General features: G+C 37.9%; 1 protein-coding gene across 11 annotated transcripts in view; it reads left to right on the top strand.

The window, feature by feature from the left end:
- Nucleotides 1-18,198, top strand: part of ATPCL (ATP-citrate synthase) — a 38,587-nt gene extending 20,389 nt beyond the window's left edge. For 6 of the 11 annotated variants that reach the window (XM_073990050.1, XM_073990053.1, XM_073990054.1 and 3 more), the window contains exons 3-9: nt 2,694-2,879; nt 2,949-3,398; nt 3,459-4,044; nt 8,999-9,197; nt 14,946-16,179; nt 16,883-17,223; nt 17,299-18,198. In XM_073990050.1, the coding sequence (XP_073846151.1) occupies nt 2,694-2,879; nt 2,949-3,398; nt 3,459-4,044; nt 8,999-9,197; nt 14,946-16,179; nt 16,883-17,223; nt 17,299-17,467 (3,165 nt within the window). In that variant the 3' untranslated portion in view covers nt 17,468-18,198. The remainder of the gene's footprint in view (nt 1-2,693; nt 2,880-2,948; nt 3,399-3,458; nt 4,045-8,998; nt 9,198-14,945; nt 16,180-16,882; nt 17,224-17,298) is intronic. The other 5 variants (XM_073990056.1, XM_073990060.1, XM_073990055.1 and 2 more) reach the window with 1 other exon arrangement.
- The last annotated feature ends 5,764 nt before the right edge of the window (nt 18,199-23,962 follow it).

The following is a 23,962-nucleotide window of genomic DNA, read 5'->3' as shown; positions in this document are numbered from 1 at the left end:
TTGATTGCTGTTTTTACCTCATCTTGGCCGGGCGGTATACATTCTATACCATCTTCTGGGATTAGATCTGTGGCATCATCGTCTTCGCTACTATTGGATACCAGCAGATTGGAGAAATGTTCCTTCTATATCCTGAGCACGCTATCTGTATCGGTTACCAGATAACCTTGCTGGTCTCTACAGGAGGATGTGCCTGTACCAAAGCCATCTGTTTGATGTTTCACTCTTTGGTAAAATTTTCGAACTTCATTCTGGCTCCTGTACATGTCGATTTTTTCGCACTCCCGCTTTTCCATTTCTCTCTTTTTCTTGCGGAAAAGACGTTTCTCTTCTCTCCTTTTCTCCCGATATCTCTCTCGTGCGCTACGCGTTGCTACTGATTGTAAGGTAGCTCTATATGCCGCATTTTTCTCTTCGGTAGCAGCACGACACCCCTGGTCATACCATGAATTCCTTTGTGGAGGTCTCTGGAATCCAAGTATGGATTTTGCGGCTGTTTGCATGGAGTGGGCAATATTTTGCCATTGTGTTGTTATGTTATCGGGACAAGGAGTGCTCGCGTTAAGCAATTGGGCTAGTTGAGTGGAATATGCTGTGGCTATCTGTTGTGTTTGCAGCCTATCGATGTCCAACTTCCGCGTTGTGTCTGTTCGTGCTTTATTTGCAACGTTTAGACGGGTACGTACCTTTGCTGCAACAAGGTAGTGGTCCGAATCAATGTTTGCGCCTCGGAACGATCGTACATCCAACACGCTGGATGAATATCTTCCATCTATCACAACATGATCAATTTGATTACTTGTTCTTTTACCTGGAGACAGCCAGGTGCCCTTATGAATATCGAGATGATTAAATCTGGTACTGCTAACTACCATGTTTTTTGCAGCTGCAAAGTCTATCAGCCTCATACCATTGTCAGATGTTTCACTGTGGAGATTGAATTTCCCGACTGTTGGGCCAAAGATATTCTCCTTTCCAATTTTGGCATTAAAATCGCTTAGAATGATTTTAATGTCATGGGCAGGGCAAAGGTCATATGTTTTTTCTAAGCGCTCGTAAAATATATCTTTGGTCTGTTCGTCCTTTTCTTCAGTGGGAGCATGAGCGCAAATAAAGCTGATGTTGAAGAATTTAGCTTTTATTCGAATTGCAGCAAGTCTTTCATTCACTGGGGTGAAGCTGGATACCAGATGTTTTAGTCTCCGACTAACTACGAATCCGCAACCAAACTCATGATTTACGTCATGGCAGCTATAATACAGTGCGTCACCTTTAGGTGTTGTTGTGACGCCTTTCCCAATCCATCGTATTTCCTGTATGGCAGTAATATCGGCCTTGTACGACAAGTACGTCTGCCAATGCGAAGACTGCACCTTCTCTATAAAGAGTGCGAACATTCCAGGTGCAGATTCGCAGATCATGGTCCTTAAAACGTTTGCGGGGTTCGTCAACTTTAGAGGGGTTTATTTTTCTTTTCTTTCGTTTTTTCATAGTAGGCTGTTTTTTCTAGGGAAGGTTACTAGCCCGACGCCCAAACCAAAGTTAGCTCACTACCTTTAACGGGTGTTAAAGGCAGTTCCCCAGGTGACACCACGGGGAGGTCAGTGTCCACTTGAGATGAAAGAGGGACCAAGATAAATCCTGGGTTTTGCCATGTTAAAACCGGTCAGGACCGTTCCTTGGTATCTTCCACCCCTTACGTCACCGTGATTTATACGACTCCGTTATTCACCGCCAGGGCAGATGTTACAAGTAGTCCATGTAGAATGTGATTTTTGTTTAGCGATAGGCCACCAATTGTTCACTTTGTCCAAAGTTTGTAGCTTCTGTTGGCTAACATTATTCTTCGCCTATTTTCAAAACTGATTTCGTTTGTTTTAATTATTTGCGGTGCAGATGCAGATACTTTGTAGTTTTCTACTTGTATATTTAGCTTGACTGCTGGACGACTTACACACTGAATGCACGTATTCAATTCTCAGCCTAAACAACACAACGTTTTCAACGGTAGAAATACCCGTCAGCGAAATTTTGGCGACATTTGCTAAGTATTTCAAGCATGTATAACTTTTACTGCAAGTGGAGCCATAAGGCACTCCTCGTACTCGGCGTTCTAAAAATAGGTCTCATATTATTGAGGTAATATGAATCCGGATACTTTCATTGATAGTTGAGAGGTCTCCTGAATTCTGAGCGTTGATGCCATCAACTTTTATCTTACTACTTTTTACTACCAGCTATCCTAGTCTCCAAATTGCCTCAAACAGGTTTGCGGCACATTTTTGTTTCAATGGGGGGCACATTTTTCACCGTATCAAAGTCTATATACTCCCCTTGGGCATAAGCTAACTTTCTGCTAACTTATAAAAATATTTGTTTTGAATTGAAAAACAAAACACACAAAACTATTGACTTAAATCAGGTGATGTGTGCATTTGCAATAGTAGGGGTGTGTGAGTGTGCTGCGTCGGACATATGGGTCAATAGTAGTATGTGTTATTTGCAACGATAAGACATTGTTTTCCCTGTTTAGTGTTGTTATTATTAATGTTGTGATTTGGCATTTAATAAAATGCATACTTAAATAGCTGTCATATTACGTTAGATCTTTTATATACAAACTAACACTATTTGACGTCAAACTCTGAGAGTACATTTTATCTCATTTCCCCATTTTAATTTTGTACTTTTAGCCCTTGGTCGTAAAACCAGATCAACTCATCAAAAGACGTGGAAAATTGGGTTTAGTTGGTGTTAAAAAGAACTTTGAAGAAGTTAAACAATGGGTTGGCGAACGCATGAACAAAGATCAACAAATTGGCAATGCCGTTGGCAAGTTAAGGAACTTTATCATAGAACCATTTGTTCCACACACAGATGTAAGTATTAACTAATAAAGAATTGTCTTAAAATATTGTTTAAAAAATGTTTCTTCTTTTTGTCCACAGGCCGAAGAAATGTATGTTTGCATTTACTCTCATCGTACGGCTGATACCATTCTATTTTATCACCAAGGCGGTGTTGATATTGGTGATGTTGATTCCAAGGCCTTAAAATTGGATGTTCCCGTAAACACTGAACTGTCTTTGAACGATATTAATGAGAAACTCTTAACTCATGTGCCTGCTGCTAAAAAAGAACGTGTTGCTAATTTTGTTAATGCCCTGTACAAGACCTATGTTGAATTGTATTTTACATATTTGGAAATTAATCCATTGGTTGTTACCGATAGCGATTTGTTTATATTGGATTTGGCGGCTAAGCTGGACTCAACCGCTGATTTCATTTGCCGTCCTAAATGGGGTGATATTGAATATCCCCCACCATTCGGTCGTGATGCTTTTCCTGAGGAAGCCTATATTGCTGATTTGGATGCCAAGAGTGGTGCTTCTTTGAAGGTGAAAACAAAACTATTTTGTTGTTTAATTTGTGGAATTTATTGTTGTTATTTTTTTTAGCTTACAATTTTAAACAGAAATGGTCGCATCTGGACCATGGTTGCTGGTGGCGGTGCCAGTGTTATTTATTCGGATACAATTTGTGATTTAGGTGGTGCCGCTGAATTGGCCAATTACGGCGAATACAGTGGCGCTCCCTCGGAACAACAAACCTATGAATATGCCAAAACAATTTTGAATCTAATGACCTCCTCACCCAAACATCCTGACGGGAAGGTTTTGATCACTGGTGGTGGCATTGCCAATTTCACAAATGTTGCAGCCACTTTCCGTGGTATTATTACCGCCCTACGGGAATTCCAACCCAAATTGGTAGAACACAATGTGTCCATTTTTGTGCGTCGTGCTGGTCCCAATTATCAAGAGGGCTTACGCAAGATGCGCGAATTTGGTAGCACTTTGGGTATTCCATTGCATGTTTTTGGCCCTGAAACTCACATGACAGCTATTTGTGGTATGGCCTTGGGTAAACGTCCCATTCCCACAGCTGCTAATGCTGAATTTTCAACTGCAAACTTTTTATTGCCTGGCGGCCAGAATGCCCAACCAGAGCTGAGAACTCTAACCGGTGATTGTGTCAATGGTGGTAAGTTTTTGAAAGCTATTAAAAATTTATGATTGACTTTATTTTGTATTTTTAATCAAATTTTAGTTAAGGATAAAAAGAAAAGATTTCATGTACATACATATTTTGGAAACAGGAAATATCATATAGCATGTGCTGCTCCAAATGGAGCTTATAATGTATTGCCAATATTCATATGAAACCCATAATGCTTGCTTAATATAAGTGTTGAGATGGGAGTAAATGAAAAAAAAAAAATTAGAAACGCAAGAATATGAGTTGAAAGCCTTGTGTAACGGAAGGGAACAGGAGTATGATGAATAGGTTTGATCTGGGCACATTCCCAGTTTAGTGTATTCTAGGAATTCAAGATTGTTTTTGGACCAAACAGATGAATTAGTTCAGTAGAAACGAATTAAGTCAAATGGTATTTTGGGCGCGAAATAAGGAAGGTGGTGATAAACTAAACTATAAACGCTTTTTCAGAATATTTTGTGTAGTTAAAACAGCGAGAAAGATCATGAAAACAAAACCGCCACAAGCGATTTAATTTAATAGACAATTTGTCGAGCACCTTGCTAGTGTCGAGTACTGCCGAAGAGGAACCACCACAACTTACAATGAATGATGTTACAAATACCATAAGGAACGCTAAATCATCTAAAGCGTTGGACCCTAAGGAATGTCCATGGTAATGCCTATCATCAGGATGGTTTCGTAAACAGAACTTTAACTGTGCTGTACCCCATTTCCACACCTATTAGTCGATTACCCAACCAGAACAGGCCGTGCGAAAGGACTGCTTTGGTGCTCGACTTATTAAAAGCTTTTGATACTGTCAATGAAGTTTTGAAGTGTTGGACAATCAATTATATATGTCTTTTGTGAAAAGCTGAACTCATATTTAGCCAATCTTATCACTTTTTCCCGAGCAAGGAATATAAAAACATCGATCAATAAATCAAATCTACGCCAACTTTGTTCCCGGCATTTACTGCTAGACGAACTTGGAACTGAATATCCTGGTCGATGGTAACAGAATTCCTACCACCAACTACCCCAAGTTTATAGCGGTCACATTCGACTGCCTGGAAGGAACACGGTCCTCATGTTCCTACCCTGCACCACTTGGGATGCAGATATAAAAATCTTGTTGGCCACATATAACGCGGTTATTATGAGAAAAGTCTCCTCTTTGGGGATATTCACACGAATTTTTATTTACCCCTGTCTGGTTGCTGCACACGATAACTCTCGAACGGATCAACGGATACGAATCAAATTTTGCACTTCGTAATATTTTTCCCAAAAATAGTGTAAATTCGAAGATGGGCCATATCGGTCCACTCCTTCCGGCACCTCCCCCACAAAAGTTCAACAAATTTCGCTAAAATGGTGCGCACGACAACTCTCGAAGCGAGTAATCGAATTGGTCATAACTTTTTTTGTGGTAATGTCACTTCCAGGCATAGATCGGGTTTGAGTATGGACTATATCGATCCACTCCTTTGGGTACCTCCCACACAAAGCGATTAAGTGATAACTCTCCGCAGGATAATTCTTGCAGGGAGTTTTTTATTGATCCAAACTTTGCACATCGTATTATTTTATCTAGTAATGTCAGGATGGAATGTGAATCATATCGCTCCAGTCCTTTGTGTACCTCCCACACAACTTTAAGGGAAAGTGCAGCAGCCTGTTTCAACGGCGTAATTTTGTAGGGGAACATGTCCATGCTTCCTTCGATAATGGCCCAAAATCTCTAAAAAGACTGCCGGCACCAACTAAACTGGGTAGTATGTAAGATAAACTTCGAAAGGAGAAACCGATTTGGATAAACGCTGCAGCTCATATTTTTTCTTACAGCGCAGTATTTTCGAATATGGACTACATCGGAACACTCTTTCGGGTTCCTCGCATACAAAGATTGCAAAAAGTGCCCTTTAGGGCTCGCCTGGGTCCTAGTTACGACGGTACAAAAACCCTATAGACCTCAAAAATGTTGTGTTTACTTCTTTACTTTAGGTCCGAGGCCGAGGGTATATCTCTGTCGACACAGCTCACTGATTAGGTTAGGTTAGGGGATGTGCAGCCACTAACTTGTGACAGCGTCACTCGGAGATCTTCCGGTCCATTCTGATCATCCAGTAGAAAAAAGCTGCAAGAAAAGAGGAGATGGAAAAGAGAGGAGAGGGGGAAGAAATAAAAAGGGGAAGTTGTTAGTAAAGTAAAGAACGAATAAATTACAAGAAAGTTTTAGAGGAGGAAAAAAATTTATTTTTTTAATGGTAGGCAGAATAGTTGAATTAATTTACGCGTTCAGGTTGCGCTGTCCCAGCCACTTCAGATTTTTGATGATGTTGTAGATCACAGCAGGTTCCACAGTTGAGTAGAAAGTTAGACACGGAGGAAAGTGAACACCTACTAACCTATGCCGTCTGCGAGCCAAGGCTGGACAACGACACAGGATGCGCTCGATCGTCTCTAACTCTTCCTCATCCTCACAGAGTCTGCAGTAGTCAGTAACATCCTCATCAAATTTGATGGTATGGGCCCTGATATAGCAGTATCCAGTAATGACTCCCGTCGTTACTCTAACTTCAGCTTTACTCAGGTTCAACAGAGAGTTCGTTCTTTTGATTGACAGAGACGGCCATATGGATCTTGCCACAATTCACTGGCCCTTTCGTCAGAGAACGTTTCAATTTTTTTAAAGAAATGACAAATGGGTGGTTTGATAGAGTCAGCGATAGATAGATCTGTAGACTGCGATCCTCGTCTAGCTAATTCGTCTGCTCTTTCATTACCCAAATAGTCGCGGTGTCCTGGTACCCAGCATAGCCGGAAGCCGTTAGTTAGCGTTTCCAAGGCTGATCTACACTTAAGGACGACATCGGATTTGATGTTGCAGGATTTGATGGCTTTAAGAGCTTGACTATCCACAAAGATAGTCACCGGTTCAAAGATTTCTGCATTCAAACTTTTTATCAATTCCGCTGCCTTCCAAATCGCGAAGATTTTAGCCTGGAAAACACTACAGTTGCTGTCTAGCCTGTAGGTATACTCAAGAGATAGCCTTTCACAGTAGACGCCAGCCCCGCTACCTTCCTCCATCTTGGAACCTGTATGTATAAAAAGCCAGACCGTCCAGAGGGGGGTTACTGCGGTTCCAGTCGTCCCTACTAGGTATAACGACGTCTATATCGTCAAATCTCAGGACTGGTGATATATAGTCGCTCAGTTTTCCGCGTTGGTTCACATTTATGCCTGATTCGTTCAGGATACATCCATGCCCATAGGTACAAACGCGCCATAGATCCTGTTCATGCAGCCGTAGGGCACTGCGAGTTGCCTGACACTTAATGCTGAGATTCAGTGGTTTTAAGTTCAGCATTGCGTTCAGAGCAGCCCGTGGTGTGCTCCTGGTGGCTCCAGTTATGAGCCTACCGGATGTCGATTTTTGGCGCTGTGAGTGCCACCAAACAAGAGCACCATAGGATAAGATGGGTCTATCCACGGTGTTATACAACCAGTGTATAATCGATGGGTTTAGACCCCAACTTTTCCCAATAGAATTCTTACATGAATAAAGTGCAATTCGCCCTTTCCACAGCATTCCTGTTCCCTCGCAATTGACAGTCCAGGATTGTGCCAAGGTATTTTGCCTCGGGCGAGAGCTGAATCTGCACTTCAACCAGTGTTGGTGGTACAAATACGCCGAGCTTACGCTTTCTCGTGAACATTACCAGTTCTGTCTTGGTAGGGTTTACTCCAAGGCCATTGGCCTTAGCCCAGCGCGACAGCGTCGATAATGCTCCTTGCATAAGCTCCGAAATGGTTGACGGAAACTTACCGGAAATCAGTAGTACAACGTCGTCCGCATAGGCAACAATTTTTATACCTTGATTGTCCAGATCAGTCAAAATATTGTTTATAACAAGTAGCCACAGTAACGGTGAGAGCACCCCTCCTTGGGGCACACTGATACTTCCTTACTTGTTTGAACATCAATTGATGTAGTGGGTGGCACCCTTCGTACCTCTCTTTTATGTGGTTTAATGGTTCTGTGTGGAAATAAAGATATTTTGAAAGTGAATAGTAAATAGAAAGCAGTTGCTTTCTCGCTTAGTCTTCCAGGAGGACATTTTATTTAAAAATGGCATGAAATCTTTTCATTAAGCTCTCTTATCAAACATAATTTCCCCTAAAATATGTATTCTCTCTTTTTTTATACATATAACATACAGAATATATTGTAACATTTCTTTTCATCTTTTTCGTCTATTTCTCACATGTTTTGGAACGAAAATATTATATGTGTATCCTCTTGTTTTATGTAATTGATTTATGAATTTTTTCTTTCTATTACTCTGTAATTTGGCAAATTTATTTTGTGATAATTGTTTCTTTTCTACTACCTTTATGATAACAACTCCCATTTTATTATCTACCCCTACATAACAATTCCATTCTTCATCATACTAACCATTCCCTTGTGATCATTTTGTGTGTTTTTTATTCGTCTATATTTTGTTTTGTTCCTTTGATTTGTTTCTTATGATTATTATTTTGGTACCACCTTTTATTCCCATCTATGTGTATGTTGTCTCCTACCTCCCTACCACCACCACCACCACTACCGTGTGTTTGATGAATTGTTGAATCAACTGTTATCATCATCATTTCTCCTACGTTATTTGGTATCGTTCGTCGTGGTATGTATCGTATCAAATCCTGTCGTTTAATGCCGTGTTGTCTCCTCGTGTGTACGTCTGATCGTGATTGTCCAATACTACAACTGCGTTGTGTGCCTGCAAAACAATACAAAAAAACAAATCTTTTTTAATACCCTTCAAACAAAATTATTTTGCAACAATCATTCATTTTTGTGTATGGTAATGTTCAAAATCATATCAAAATCAATCACCAAAAAAACACACCTCTACACCCTAATTGAAACAAATTCCAAAAAAAGAACAAAAAGCTTTAGGTTCACCCCAACAAACGATTAAACTCCCACCTATCTCGGCAGATGATGGTAAAATCAACAATGACGTTGCTGATGGTTGCGTTAATGTAACCCGCAAATTCTTCACCAATAAGACTAAAGCCTTCGTCTGGGGTATGCAGCAGAGAGCAGTGCAATCGATGTTGGATTTCGATTTCATTTGCAGGTAAGTGGTGTTACAAAATGGAAATGTGAACAGAAATGATTTCAATAGAGTTCAAAGCCAAACTCATAACCTCAAAGGCAGCGCAAAAAGGCGTTTGTCATGAAGAAAAAGCAATTTGACGGCCAAATATCCGTAATTATATAAAAACAAGTAAAAAAGCGTTAAGTTCGGCCGGGCCGAACTTTTCATACCCTCCACCATAAAATATTCTGAACTAAAATGGAATAATTAGTTTTCATTCCTGTCCCCAACTTTAAGTGGGTACGTTAAAATGTCAGATAATGTACATAAAATGTTTCATTCGGTAGGCCCTTTTTTATGGTGCCTATATCTAACTATGTATGTTGACAATTTTCGGTGGGCTAGAAATTGGGAGCTACCGTTATATAGGGGTTATAATAAAACATGGACCTATGTTGATAGTTTTTGATGGGAGCCTTTAATGTCAAAATACCTGAAATCGGGCGGTAACGTTATATGGGGGCTATTCAAAAACATTGATCTATGTCCACTAGTTTTGTTATATAAGTTTATTGACACTTAAGAACCCTAATTGTCAATTTATAGCTAAATCGGTCTGAAAATGTAGCTAAAAACGTCAAAATACCGTAAATGGGGGGTACCGTTATATGGGGGCTATACCAAAACGTGAACCTATGTCCACAACTTTTGTTATGTAAGTTTATTGACACATAAGAACTCTAAATGTCAAATTATAGCTACATCGGTCTGAAAATGTAGCTAAAAACGTCAAAATACCGTAAATCGGGTGGTACCGTTATATGGGTGCTATACCAAAACGTGGACCTATGTCCACAAGTTTTATTATATAAGTTTAGTGACGCTTAAGAGCACTAAATGTCAAATTATAGCTAAATCGGTCTGAAAATGTAGCCAAAAACGGCAAAATACCGTAAATCAGGGGTACCGTTATATGGGGGCTATACCAAAACGTGGACATATGTCCACAACTTTTGTAACATAAGTTTATTGACACTTAAGAACCCTAAATGTCAAATTATAGCTAAATCGGTCCGGAAATGTAGCTAAAAACGTCAAAATACCGTAAATCGGGGGTACTGTTATATGGGGGCTATACCAAAACGTGGACCGATATAGCCCATCATCGAACTTGACCTGCCTGCAAACAAAAGACGCATTTTCCCAAAATTTCAGCGTCCTATCTCCTTTTTTGTGGATGGAGTGATTACCACAGACGGACAGACGTGCACAGATCGACTCAGAATTTTACCCTGATCAAGAATATATATACTTTATAGGGTCGCAAATGAGTATTTCAATGCGTTACAAACGGAAAAACAAACTTAATATACCCTCCATACTATGGTGGAGGGTATAAAAACACATTTGCATTTGAAAACCCAAAAGTTATAGGACAGAGAAGCCATTCCACAGTCGATATGTTTGAAGTGCTGCCCAACTAACAGCGAAACCGGTCACATATTTTGGTGGCTGTGTGGGTTCGAGTCCTTGGCTTTCCTTTTCACTTGCAACAAATTTCGATCATCATGCTTAACTCTAAACTAGAAAATTAATAAAAGATTTCAATATAAATTCGAAATTTAAACGAAAACGTTTTTAATATTTTCAAAAGTAGAGGTTTGGGCACAAACTCTCGTTCACATCAAGCGGCACCAAATATACTGGATAAGATAACTCTCGATTTAGTCCAAACTTTGTACATCGTATCGTATAATTTCTTACAGACTCGGACTATGTCCGAATATTGACTATACCTATTATGACCAACCGTACTCTATTATAGAGTACAGTAATCTATTTTAGGTGGGGTGCCACCGGGGTGCACTCAGAAGGTCGTGGGTTCGATTCCCTGGCTAGGCAACATAAAATTTTCAACGGAGGCAAAATTCCCCTCAGTTATGTTGGCGACATTTCCTGAGTATATCAGCCATGTAAAACTTCTCTACAAGTGGTGTCTTAGGACACGCCGTTCGGACTCGGCTATAAACAGTAGGTCCCCATATCATTGCGCTAATATGAATCGTGGTGAACTCATTGATATGAGAGAAGTCTCCCTTGTCCCGCCTGAGATGTGTCCATGCTCCATTTTTTGTTTGTTTGATTTACTCTATTTGTCCTCTATTTTTCGTTGGGCGTACTCTATGTCCTCTATTTATTGCCTCAGCCTTTAGGCTAGAGAGGGTATATACACTTTCATGCGGGCAAAATGTGCCTCATCGAAATAATGGTTTTAGACCCCAAGTATGTTTGGACGAAATGTGTTTCAGACAATTTGGAGTTGATTTAGCAATGTCCGTCCGTCTGTCTGTCTGGCTGGTGCGTACGATAACTCCGGAACGGATAAACCTATTCGGGTCAAATTTTGGCTTTCGTAATATTTTGTCCAAACTTAGTTAAAGTTCCAAAATGTTCGGAAAATTTGTGGGCATGATAACTCTTGAAGGGAGTAACCGATTTGGTCTATACTTTGCACATGGGGTTCTAATATGGACTCAATCGACCCACTCCTTCGGGTACCTCCCACACAAAATTTCGGATAAGTTCAGTTAAGGACCTGCTCTCGAATCGCTTTGATTTTTGTTGTAACAACTTATATTCCCTTCCCCCCATATGACGGTACAAGTTTCATCAGGGGCAAGTCCATACTTCCTGAGAAAATGGCCGGAAAGGTGCAAAAAGCCCCTATAACACCTTGTGTAGTGGTTGGAGCGTAAAATAACTCTCGAACGGATCTGTCGATTCGGTCTAAAATTTGGCCTTCGAAATATTTTATCAAAACATAGTTTCAATTCGAAAATGGGCTATATCGGTCCACTCCTTCAGGTACCTCCCCCACAAAACTTCAAAAATATTCGGAAAATTTTTGCGCACGATCATTTTTGAAGGGAGTGACCGATGTAATCAATACTTTCCACATCCTAATATATCTACCAGATATAGATCAGGTTCGAATATGGACTATATTTGTCTACTCCTTCTGGTACCTCTCACACAAAATTTCGGATAAGTTCACTTTAAGACCTGCTCTCGAATCACTTTGATTTTTGTTGAAGCGATTTGCATTCGCTACCTCCATTACGATGATAAAAGTTTTTTCAGGGGCAAGTCCATATTTCTTGGGCAAACAGCCCGAAAGGTGTAAAAAAACCCTAAGTCACCATATGTGGCGGTCGGAGAGCACGATAACTCTCGAACTGTTCACCCGATTTGGTCCAACATTTGGTCTTCGTCATATTATATCCAAACTTAGTTTTATGGGCAATACCGGTCCACAACTTTCGGTACTTCTCCCCAATATTTATTTATTTATTTAATCCATTTATGCAATACAAAGCCTTTAAAAAAATATCACTAAAATGCTAGGACGATATCACTTGAATGGGGCAACCAATTTGGTCCAAACTTTAGATCTCCTAATATTTTATCAAAATGTAGTTTAACTTCTAAAATGGCCCATATCGGTCCTCCCTAAGGGTACCTGCCCTACAAAAGTTCAACATTTGTGTCTTAGTGCAGTTAATTCCTAATCCACATTTTATTCGGCAAGTTCAAATGTCCAAAAATGGCCACAAAATTCTGAAGAGATCTTAAATACATTCGATCTGTCCGGAGGTGAAAGTTTCGCTTCACATTGGCTGAGGGTATATATCTGTAGGCAAAGCCGACTGACACTTTTTTAGTTGTTTTGATTTGTTTTACAAATACATGTCAATACCTAGGTAATCCAGTGAAATAAATGAACCCTATGTAGAACCCTATGTCTTTAAAAAATCTCCAGAGGTTTTCTGATGTCTTTAAACGACCTCCGGAGGTTTTCTGTTGTGTTTAGAAGACCTCCAAAGGTCCTCTGTTGTCTTAAGAAGACCCCCGGAGGTCTTGTGTTGTCTTTAGATGACTTCCAAAGATCTTCTGTTGTCTTTAGAAAACCTCCAAAGGTCGTCTGCTGTCTTAAGAAGAACACCAAAGGTCTTCTGTTGTCTTTAGAGGACCTCCAAAGATCTTCTGTTGTCTTAAGAAGATCTCCAAAGGTACTCTGTTGGCTTTAGAAGAACTCAATAGGTCTTCTCTTGTCTTTAGAAGACCTCAATTGATCTTCCAAAGGTCTTCGGTTTTCTTTAGAAGACCTCCAAACCCCTTCTGTTCGCTTTAAAAGACCTCCAAAGGTATTCTGTTGTCTTAAGAAGATCTCCAAAGGTCATCTGTTGTCTTAAGAAGACCCCCAGAGGTCATCTGTCATCTTAAGAAGACCCCCAGAGGTCTTCTGTTGTCTTTAGAAGACCTCCAGAGGTTTTATGATGTCTTTAAAAGACCTCCGGAGGTTTTCTGTTGTGTTTAGAAGACCTCCAAAGGTCTTATGTTGCCAATAGAAGACGCCCAAATGTCTTCTGTTGTCTCAAGAAGATGCCCAAAAGTCTTCTGTTCGCTTTAGAAGACCTCCAAAGGTCCTCTGTTGTCTTAAGAAGACCCCCGGAGGTCTTGTGTTGTCTTAAGAAGACCCCCAGATGTCATCTGTTGTCTTTAAAAAACCTCCAAAGGTATTCTGTTGGCTTTAGAAGACCTCCAAAGGTCTTCTGTTGGCTTTAGAAGACCCCCAAAGGTTGTCTATAAAAAACCTCAAAAAATCTTCTACTGTCTATCGGGGACCTCGTTTGTCTTTAGAAGACATCCAAAGGCCTTTTTTGGCTTTAGAAGACCTCCAAAGTTCTTCAGTTTCCTTTAGAAGACCTCCAAAAGTCTTGTGTTGTATTTAGTAGACCTCTGTGTTCATAAAAAGACCTCCAAAGGTCTTATGTTGCCTATAGAAGTCTACCAAAAGTTGTCTGTTCGCTTTAGAAGGCATCCAAAGGTTTTCTGTTGTCTTAAGAATCAATCCAAAGGTCTTCTGTTGTCTTAAGAAGACATCCAAAGATCTTCTGTTGGCTTTAAAAGACCTCCAAAGGTCTTCTGTTGTCCTAAGAAGACCTTCAAATGTATTCTTGGGTTTTAGAAGACCTCATTAGGACTTCTGTTGTCTTTAGAAGATCTCAATATATCTTCTGTTGTCTATAAAAGACCTCCGAAAATCTTCTGCTGTCTATAGAAGACCTCCAGAGGTCTTCGGTTGTCTTTAGAAGACCTCCAAAGGTCTTCTGTTGTCTTAAGAAGACCTCCAAAGGTATTCTGTTGGCTTTGGAAAACCTTCAAAAATCTTCTATTGTCTTTATAAGACATTCAAAGGCCTTTTTTGACTTTAGAAGACCTCCAAAATTCTTCAGTTGTCTTTAGAAGACCTCCAAAAGTCTTGTGTTGTATTTAGAAGACTTCCAAAGTTCTTCAGTTGACTTTAGAAGACCTCCAAAAATCCTCTGTGTTCTTTAGAAGACCTCCAAAGGTTTTCTGCCCCCTTTTTGGCCTGTAACTTTTTACACATTTGTAGGTGTACTCTATTTTCATTCAAAACATTGGTCACCATAACTATATCGGGTACCACACAAAGTTTGTAAAGAGTGCAGTTTAAGGTTTCGTCTGCCATCGTTTTTTTTTTTTTTGCAACATTTTTTGTGTGCGGTCCTAGTTTACTAGTCAGGGTACAATTTTTTTCGGTGGCAAGTCCATACTTTCATGAGAAAATTTCCCAAAAAAACTTTCTATAAAGGTCTACTTTTTAGGTACCTCCCCGACAGAGGTCACCCCCCGTACCCCGTCAAAGCCGAGTAATGACGTATTTAATTGTTTAATAATTGTTGTAATTCCCTTTCTTTGCAGACGTGATGAACCCTCCGTTGTTGCCATGGTATACCCCTTCACCGGTGATCATAAGCAAAAATTCTACTGGGGCCATACTGAAATTTTGATTCCTGTCTATAAGAAAATGTCCGATGCCATTAATAAACACAAAGAAGTCGATGTTATGGTTAATTTCGCATCTTTGCGTTCTGCCTACGAATCCACACTGGAAGTTTTGGAATATCCACAAATTCGCACGGTGGCCATCATTGCTGAGGGTATACCCGAAAATATGACACGCAAAATGATTTTAGCTGCCAACAAGAAGGGTGTGGCTATTATTGGTCCCGCCACAGTGGGTGGTGTTAAGCCAGGTTGCTTTAAGATTGGCAACACTGGTGGTATGTTGGATAACATCCTACACTCGAAACTCTACAGACCTGGCAGTGTGGCCTATGTCTCTCGCTCCGGTGGTATGTCCAATGAATTGAACAACATTATTTCCAAGGCAACAGATGGTGTTTTGGAGGGTATTGCCATTGGTGGTGATCGTTATCCCGGTACCACATTTATGGATCACATTATGCGTTATCAGAATGATCCCGATGCTAAGCTGATTGTCCTTTTGGGTGAAGTTGGTGGCACCGAGGAATATGAGGTGTGTGCTGCCCTTAAGGATGGCCGCATAACCAAACCCTTGGTAGCCTGGTGTATTGGTACCTGCGCCTCAATGTTCACATCAGAGGTACAATTTGGTCATGCTGGTTCATGTGCCAATTCGGATCGTGAAACTGCCACAGCTAAGAATAGAGCTTTGAGAGAAGCCGGTGCTTATGTACCAGACTCCTTCGATTCATTGGGTGATTTAGTGCAACAAGTCTATGCTGAGTTGGTGAAATCGGGTCGCATTGTGCCACGTGAAGAAGTGCCACCACCAACTGTACCCATGGATTATGCATGGGCTCGTGAATTGGGTTTAATTCGTAAACCAGCCAGTTTTATGACATCCATTTGTGATGAGAGAGGTCAAGAATTGATCTATGCCGGTATGCCCATTAGTGAAGTGTTGAACAAGGATGTTGGTATTGGTGGTGTCATATCACTGTTGTGGTTCCAACGTTGCTTACCTCCCTATGTTTGTAAATTCTTTGAGATGTGTTTGATGGTCACTGCCGATCATGGTCCAGCTGTATCCGGAGCCCACAATACCATTGTTTGTGCCCGTGCTGGCAAGGATTTGGTGTCATCGGTTGTCAGTGGTCTTTTGACAATTGTAAGTAGATTTTGGAATTACTATTATTTTAATTTAAGTTAGGAAAAATGTACTGCAAATTAAACCATGCGGACAGAAACATTTTTCAACATTTTTCCAAAAAAAGTCAGGCTTTATCCCATAATATTTGTTTTAATATTTAATTATTACCAGATATCCACTCTCATGTATAAATTGGCATGAATAATCTGAGAATCTGTTCAATCCTGTTGGCATATTCTGTAACTTTTAACAACTATTGATATTCAGGGTTATCATGAATATTTCCCTCGGAATTTTCCGCGAGGAAAATAATTTTAAAAAGTGAAATTACTTTAAAATCAGTTTTTTAAAAATTTGAAAACTACTTGAATCACTTAATTATGCAATATTCTTGATGAATTGACAAAAATATTCCCTTTTTGGACTTAAATATGGAAATAAAAAATTATGAAATTGGGGAAAGGGAAAAATTCCGCGCGGAATTTTTATTCATGATAACCCTGATTGTTTAAATTTCCTTTGTTTTTGTTACAACAATAAAACAACCAAATGAAATTGTTGTAAAATAAACAATGAGTAAAATTGTTAAAAAGTTAGAGAATAGGCCCCCTAATTCGTTTGATCAAAGTTGTTTAAAAATTGTATACGTCAAATAATCCATGACAGGGCGAGATCTTGATTTAAATTACTTCTCAATACATAAACATTTTTTGATTTGTAGGGTGATCGTTTCGGTGGTGCTTTAGATGGTGCTGCTCGCCAATTCTCCGAAGCCTATGATTCGAATCTACACCCCATGGAATTTGTTAATCAAATGCGTAAGAAGGGTCAATTGATTATGGGTATTGGTCATCGTGTCAAGTCCATCAATAATCCCGATGTACGTGTAAAAATCATCAAAGAATTTGTTTTGGATAATTTCCCCGCCTGCCCACTACTCAAATACGCTTTAGAAGTTGAAAAAATTACAACAAGCAAAAAACCCAATTTGATTCTCAATGTTGATGGTGTTATTGCCACCTGTTTTGTGGATATGTTACGTAATTGCGGATCATTTACCAGGTAATTAAACATTGATATCAGCTCTCAAAGCAAATTTTCTTATTAATTTTGTTTTTGTTTTTCTTTTATTTTCAGCGAGGAAGCCCAGGAGTACATTAATATTGGCGCCATCAATTCCTTGTTTGTGCTCGGTCGAAGCATAGGTTTCATTGGCCATTATATGGATCAGAAACGTTTGAAACAGGGTCTTTACCGTCATCCTTGGGATGATATTTCCTATGTGATGCCAGAACAATTTAATTAAATCGTCGACCTTTAAGGCTAAACAGAAAAACAAATCATTACAGCATCACATTGAGCAAGCATATATGTTTCCCTCCCTGCTTCATACACTAGGAAATATGTATCTCCATAAAGCAAAATCATGTTGTCGTCACATAAATTTTTCATTCCTTTTATTTTGTAAAAAAAAAAATCATTTCCTTATGCCACCACTACTTTTACATATTATTATTTTTACATACATACATATTTACCATGGCATTTATATAAAACTTTTCACTCAATCAATTCTTTCTCAAATAAGTTTAAATACGTTTTTTCTAATTCGTTACTTAATTCCTCAATTCAAACTCTCTCATTCTCTCAATTCTTATTGATGTACACAATTTAATGTGTATTATATATGCATGTATTGATATTAACAAGAATTTATAAATACTATATTTTTAATTACAACTACAAACACATACACATAACAAGTTTTTTGAAAAGTGCACTCGAAATTTATAAACAAATAATGAAAATTGTAACTGTTGTTGACTTGCAAAAAAAAATATATAATTTTAAAGCACAATTGTTCAATAGAAGATTAACAGAATGATACAAAAACGCGATATATAAACAAATTAGGACTCTTATCTATATATAATTAAAATAATACTTATTAACTATTTGTCTGGATAATAATTTTAAGAAATTATAAGAAATCTATAAAGGAAAGAGTATAAATAATAATAAAAAGAATAAAACATATTTATTAAACAATTGTTGTTATTGAAAAGTGGCCAACGGAATAAAAATGGTTTGTTAAGTATAGTATCACGACTCCACTTAAAGAGATTAAATCGCAAAACGTTTAAAAAGTTGACAACAGTGTTACTGGTTTGCCTTATGCTATATTTACATCATGTATTTAATATTAACTGGGACAGTCGTTACAACGCATTAAACTTTTTTTGAATCACTTCTGCAAAGTGTGTTATGACGCATTTTGCATATTTGTAAATATATGCTTTGTTCCTGTACTTTTTAATAGTAAAAATCGTAAAAGAGAGAAAGAGAAAAAAATTGTTGCCACACAAAAGTTTTTTCAAAAAGTTCGGTAACGCAAAAATGGAAAAACGTCAAAAAAGCTGGAACAAATGTCAAAGTCGGCGTACCAGCCAATCAGACGCCGGCATCCATGTTACTATAGCTGTGTTCCTTTACTTACCTGAGGCTACCATTTGTTACCATTTTTAACCTGCAAAGCGTTCCTTAGCCCCGAAAAGCAGGGGTGCCAAGTTGGTGCTTTTCCCGCTACTTGTGATTTTTGACGTACAAAAACCACCGTTTAAGCAGGAATGTCAACTGTTTTAAGGTAAAAATCGCTACAGACCTATGGTGCGTATGTGGCTGTAGCGATTTTTAACTCGGAACAGTTGGCATCCCTGCCGAAAAGTGGCAAAACTGGAAGCAATTTTTAGGAGAGTGAGAGGGGAGAGAGAGCGAAAATGGCTTTCTCTTCTACCACAGGATACCAGCAAAATTTCTGCAGGTAGAAAATGGCAGAACTGATTTTTCGACTTTTGTTTGACGATTATTTCACAAAATGGACGAAAAACCGAAGAAAAAGTCGAACACTGACAACACTAAATTAAAAACTGTGAAATAAAAGACGAAAATTGATTTTTTTATGTTTTTTTCTCACATTGCTGCCGGATCTACAATTTTTCCGTTCCTTTACTTTTCTGGTAAAAATGTTCATGAGAGAGCAATTTCGAACAATTTTGACACTTTTCTCTTTTACCACTCTTACCATTAAAAAAGTAAAGGAACAGAGCTTATTTTTTACACGCTCAAATTTGTCGAGTAAATAGATTTGAAAGAGAGCGTCATTCAGCGCCATTTTTGTTTAAAGAGAAGTGAACATTTTACAACTTTTTTGTGTACGGGAACGGGTTTTCTGGTAAACTGTGTAAAAGTCGTAGTTCTGGAACAAAGTAAGTAAAATTCAATCACCATTTGTCCAATTTGGAGTTCGATGTTGTACAGGGTAGGGCAGAGATAACATTGGTTCTGTAATTTTGCGTTTTATTTTTTAGCGATTTTTGTCGGTAACTCAAAAAATTAGTTATGGGTACTTTACACGATATGTTTTTTACATATGAGTTGTCACTTTGCATATACCTTTTGTATGGGAGAAGTGACAACTCATATGTAAAAAACATACCGTGTAAAGTACCCATTAGAGAATCTCACCACTGGTAAATATATCTTGATTTACACCAAAGCATGTTCTAACACTATAGTTGTGTTCCTAAACCTTCAAAATAGTACTATCTTGTATATCACTTGGCTTGTTCCGGAACTCCAAGAATCTTTTTTTTGGTAACATAAAGGAAAAATTGTTATCGTAGTAAAAATGTGTAGATTCTTGCAGGGGCCTAATTATGGTATTTGGCATTCGATCGAGTGTTTGCTTCTTGAATGAATAAATCGAACTATGAAAACCTATGTGTTCTTCATAGAACATTATGAAATCCACTCGATTTCAACTGTCAATTCCATAGATCAAACGTCAAATGAAATCTCATCTGGATTTCATTTGACGTTTAACCTATGGATTTGACAGTTGAAATCGAGTGGATTTCGTAAATGTAAACCAAGCATAAGTGCTAGGTTTATATTTACGAAATCCACTCGATATCAACAGTTAATTCCCTTGCTTATAGTACGGTTACATTCGAGTTTTTGCCGGGTTAACCCACTTCATAAGGATTTAATTGACGTTTGCGCTATGGAATTGACAATTGAAATCCACTCGATTTCGTAAATGTACTATAAGAAATAAGAAGGTAAAAAATGGTGGTCCTAAGGAAGTGGGCCAAGGAGTGAAACTCTTAACTAAACTGCGGAAAAAAGAAACAAAATGGTGGTGTTTATTTTACAGCAAAAATTAAAAAAAAAAACGAAATTATGAATGAAATAATGTAATAATTTCTTGAAGTCTTTGAACAATACTTTGAGCAATAATTTCGGAATGAAATTGTCCTAGAAAAATGTATAAAATTATTTATTTATATATCTATATATATATAAAAATGGTGTAAAAAATGTATAGTAATTCATAAAATGAGAACGGCTAGGCCGATTTCTGTAAAATTTTTGTCAATTATTCGTATTTTCGAATAAGAATAGAAAGCGCTAACTGTGGTGAAAAAATTGTCTTCATACCTTAGGTGCCGCTAAAGGAAATTTAAGCCAAAGTTCCTATTACTTTATACCCCAAAAATTTGTTTGCCTACTAAGTCCCAATTTACATTGGGCGAGTTTACTTGCGGCAATTGTCATTTTGTAGGAGAGGTGAGGCATATGGTAACCCTTTGCCTCTCAGCACCCTTTCTCACCTACAAACTGACAATTGCCGCAAGTAAACTCGCCTAATGTAAATTGGGACTAATTAAAAAAATGCTTACACCAGGGGCTGGATTCTTGTTCTATGAAAATTTGAAATGAAAAATATTTCCTTTATAATTTTTTTTCATTTGACCGTTTTTCCCTTTATAAAAGTTTCCATTTCAAATTTTCATAGAACAAGAATTGAGTCCCAGGTTCGCACATTTTGAAGAAAATGGACTTACTAGTACAACACCACCCAACGTTTTACTCCATTCACTTAAAAATCCATAAATCAATGCACGGTTGTTGAATTAGGTGAGTTGTGAATTTGCTAATCTAATTCAAAAACCGTAAATTCAATGCAAATATGCATTTTGTATTATGCTTGGTTTAGATTTACGAAATCCACTCGATTTCAACTGTATGCTATAATAATTTGGTGTTACTAATTTCGAATTTTCATCTCACATTTTTTGCTGTTCCCACGTCCTTGAGAATATGGAAAGCGTGGGAATGGAAAATGTTGATCCCATGGGACCAACGGACCGTATGTGCCGAGGCTTTTATTAGAACGCAAGGTGGCGCGAAAAGGTTTTCATATTTCTATTCATTCATTCGCGAGCAAATACTCGATCGGATCGGATGCAACTATTTTTCCGATTTTGAACTAGAAAATCGTCCTCGTACTTCAAAAACTTGCTTTTCTCTTTGAACATAAATGGCGCTGGATGATGCTCTGCTTCACAATATTAGTCGAATAGAAACCATCTGCTTGTTTGTCCCGGTCGACACAAGAGCGATTTCACTGAACAAATTTCTTAAAATTGGCGTTCTTATATCGAGTTCCCCACAACAGCAATTTCCTAAAATTACTTTAGTATGGAACGCGATCCAAGAACGCCATGGTATAGGTAAAGAGGTAGATTTAAATGGAAAAAATCTATAGAACCCTTGTTTTGCCTGAATTCCTAAAACATCAAAATTAGTAAACACAAAAGCAACAAGTGGGTTTGTTTACAATACCAATGTTGAGCATTTTATAAAAAAAAACACGAAAAATGAATGAAAGGCCAAGGTTTTTCAACATAATCGAGTTGTGGATATGATAAAATGTTTGTTTCAATGAAAAGCTGACAAATTTATTCCACACAAATGTTCTAAAAACTATTTTAAAACCCATTGAATTCGATTGCTTTTAAAATTGTTTGGTATATTATTCAAACAGCACACACACATACAAAGATTGTGTATAGCTAACCTTTCTTATTAAACCATGAAGAACGCCTAATTTCATGCAATTTTTTAAATTGAAATCATTGTAGTGTGGACCGGGTCTTTCCTGGCATCGACGTTGAAATTTTTATTTAATTTTATTTATTTATTAAATAATTTATTTTATTATTATGTTATTGTGTTAAAAGTTTTAACGGAAGTAATAAATTTTATTTTTCAATTGAAAACTTAGAATACAAATATATATTGATGTTACAATATTTAATATAGCAAAGTATTATTTTGGGAGTTCATATCACTCTTCAACACCCCCACTAGATTGTACTCCCAATGCCATAAGTTCACAACAATGAGCATGTTTCAATCTTGTCAAGGGTTTGGTAAGTGCATCTGCGACCATATCCTCTGTACACAGATATTCAACATTTATCTTTCCATTTTTCACAAGTTCTCTTATGAAATGATGTCTAATGTCGATATGTTTTGATCTGGCATGGTAGGCTGTTTACGGTTAAATTAATAGCGCGCTTTTATTGTCACATTTAATTTTGACCGGTGATGCTTTTTCCAGTTCATAAAACAAAGATGTTAATCATAAGGCTTCTTGTACACACGCAGACAAAGCCATATATTCTGCTTCGGTCGTTGACAATGCTGTAGTCTCTTGCTTTTTTGAATTCCAAGAAATGCCGCCACTTTGAAGACATATTCTGAGGTCGATTTTCTTTCGTCGAGATCACCAGCTCAATCAGCGTCAGAAAATCCCTTTAGATATTCTTTATCTGATTTTTCAAACTGAAGCTTATATTCAACAGTACCTTTGAGATACCTCATAATTCTTTTGACAGCTTGCCAATGTGCTTTTCCAGGGTTATTGTTGTATCTGGACAAAACCCCCACTGCATAAGAAATATCTGGACGGCTGACTTGTGCTGCATAGAGTAAGTTTCCAATGGCTTCTTGATATGGAACTTTTCTCATTTCTTCTATATCTTCTTCTGTTGTTGGGCACATCTGCTTTGACAATTTCTGGTTAACATCTAACGGCGTCGAAAAAGGGTTGCAGTCTATCATGTTGAACCTCTGCAGAATGTTACGAATGTAGAGTTCCTGATCCAACCAAAGCTTCCCATTTTTACGATATCGAGTTTCTCTCATTCCCAAGATATAATGAGCTTGACCTATATCTTTCATCTTGAAATTTGTTGAAAGGCTTTTCTTAATAAAAAGTTTGGATTCTTCATTATTTGTAAATATCAAGATGTCGTCTACGTATGTAATTTCTTCCTCATTTCTTCCTCACAATCGCACATACACACTTATACAATAACACAAACACACGCACACAATATATTTATTCAGAGAAATAGGAATTTCACAGCACAAATGTGTATCAAATAACTTAAATAATTCTAAAAACAAAAAACATAATTTTTGCAAGTTTTTAAACATTTATTTTCACTTTTGTCATCGTTTGAGTATTTTTGTTTTTCTACAACACACACAAACAAACAAAGACATCATAAAACAGTTGCATTTTTTGGTAGTTTATGACAAAAAAACTGGGCTGCTTATAATAGTATGGTGTTTTCGTGCGTTGTTTAGAATAAATGACGCAGCTATTGTCATTTATTTTTGTATGGTAAATGACGCAAAATGTTGCCTGTTTTAGCAAATAAATGACGAAACAGCTCCAAATGACGAAAAAGTTGCTAATGTAAATTGGACATTAGAGTTTTGAAGTCCTTCAGGAATTTTCATAAATATTTCCTCATCCAAATCACTTTGAAGGAAAGCAGTCACTACGACAATTTGGTCAATATCCAAATCGTGATGAACTGCCAAGCTCAGTAACAAACGTATGGAGGAATATCGGACAACAGGTGAAAAGGTTTCCTCATAA

Source organism: Musca autumnalis, unplaced genomic scaffold (assembly GCF_047663935.1).
Source record: "Musca autumnalis isolate F117 unplaced genomic scaffold, ASM4766393v1 scaffold_5, whole genome shotgun sequence".
Classification (NCBI taxonomy): Eukaryota; Metazoa; Arthropoda; class Insecta; order Diptera; family Muscidae; genus Musca; species Musca autumnalis.
The sequence above is the reverse complement of the archived record's forward strand: the minus strand, read 5'-3'. Positions and strand labels throughout refer to the sequence as shown.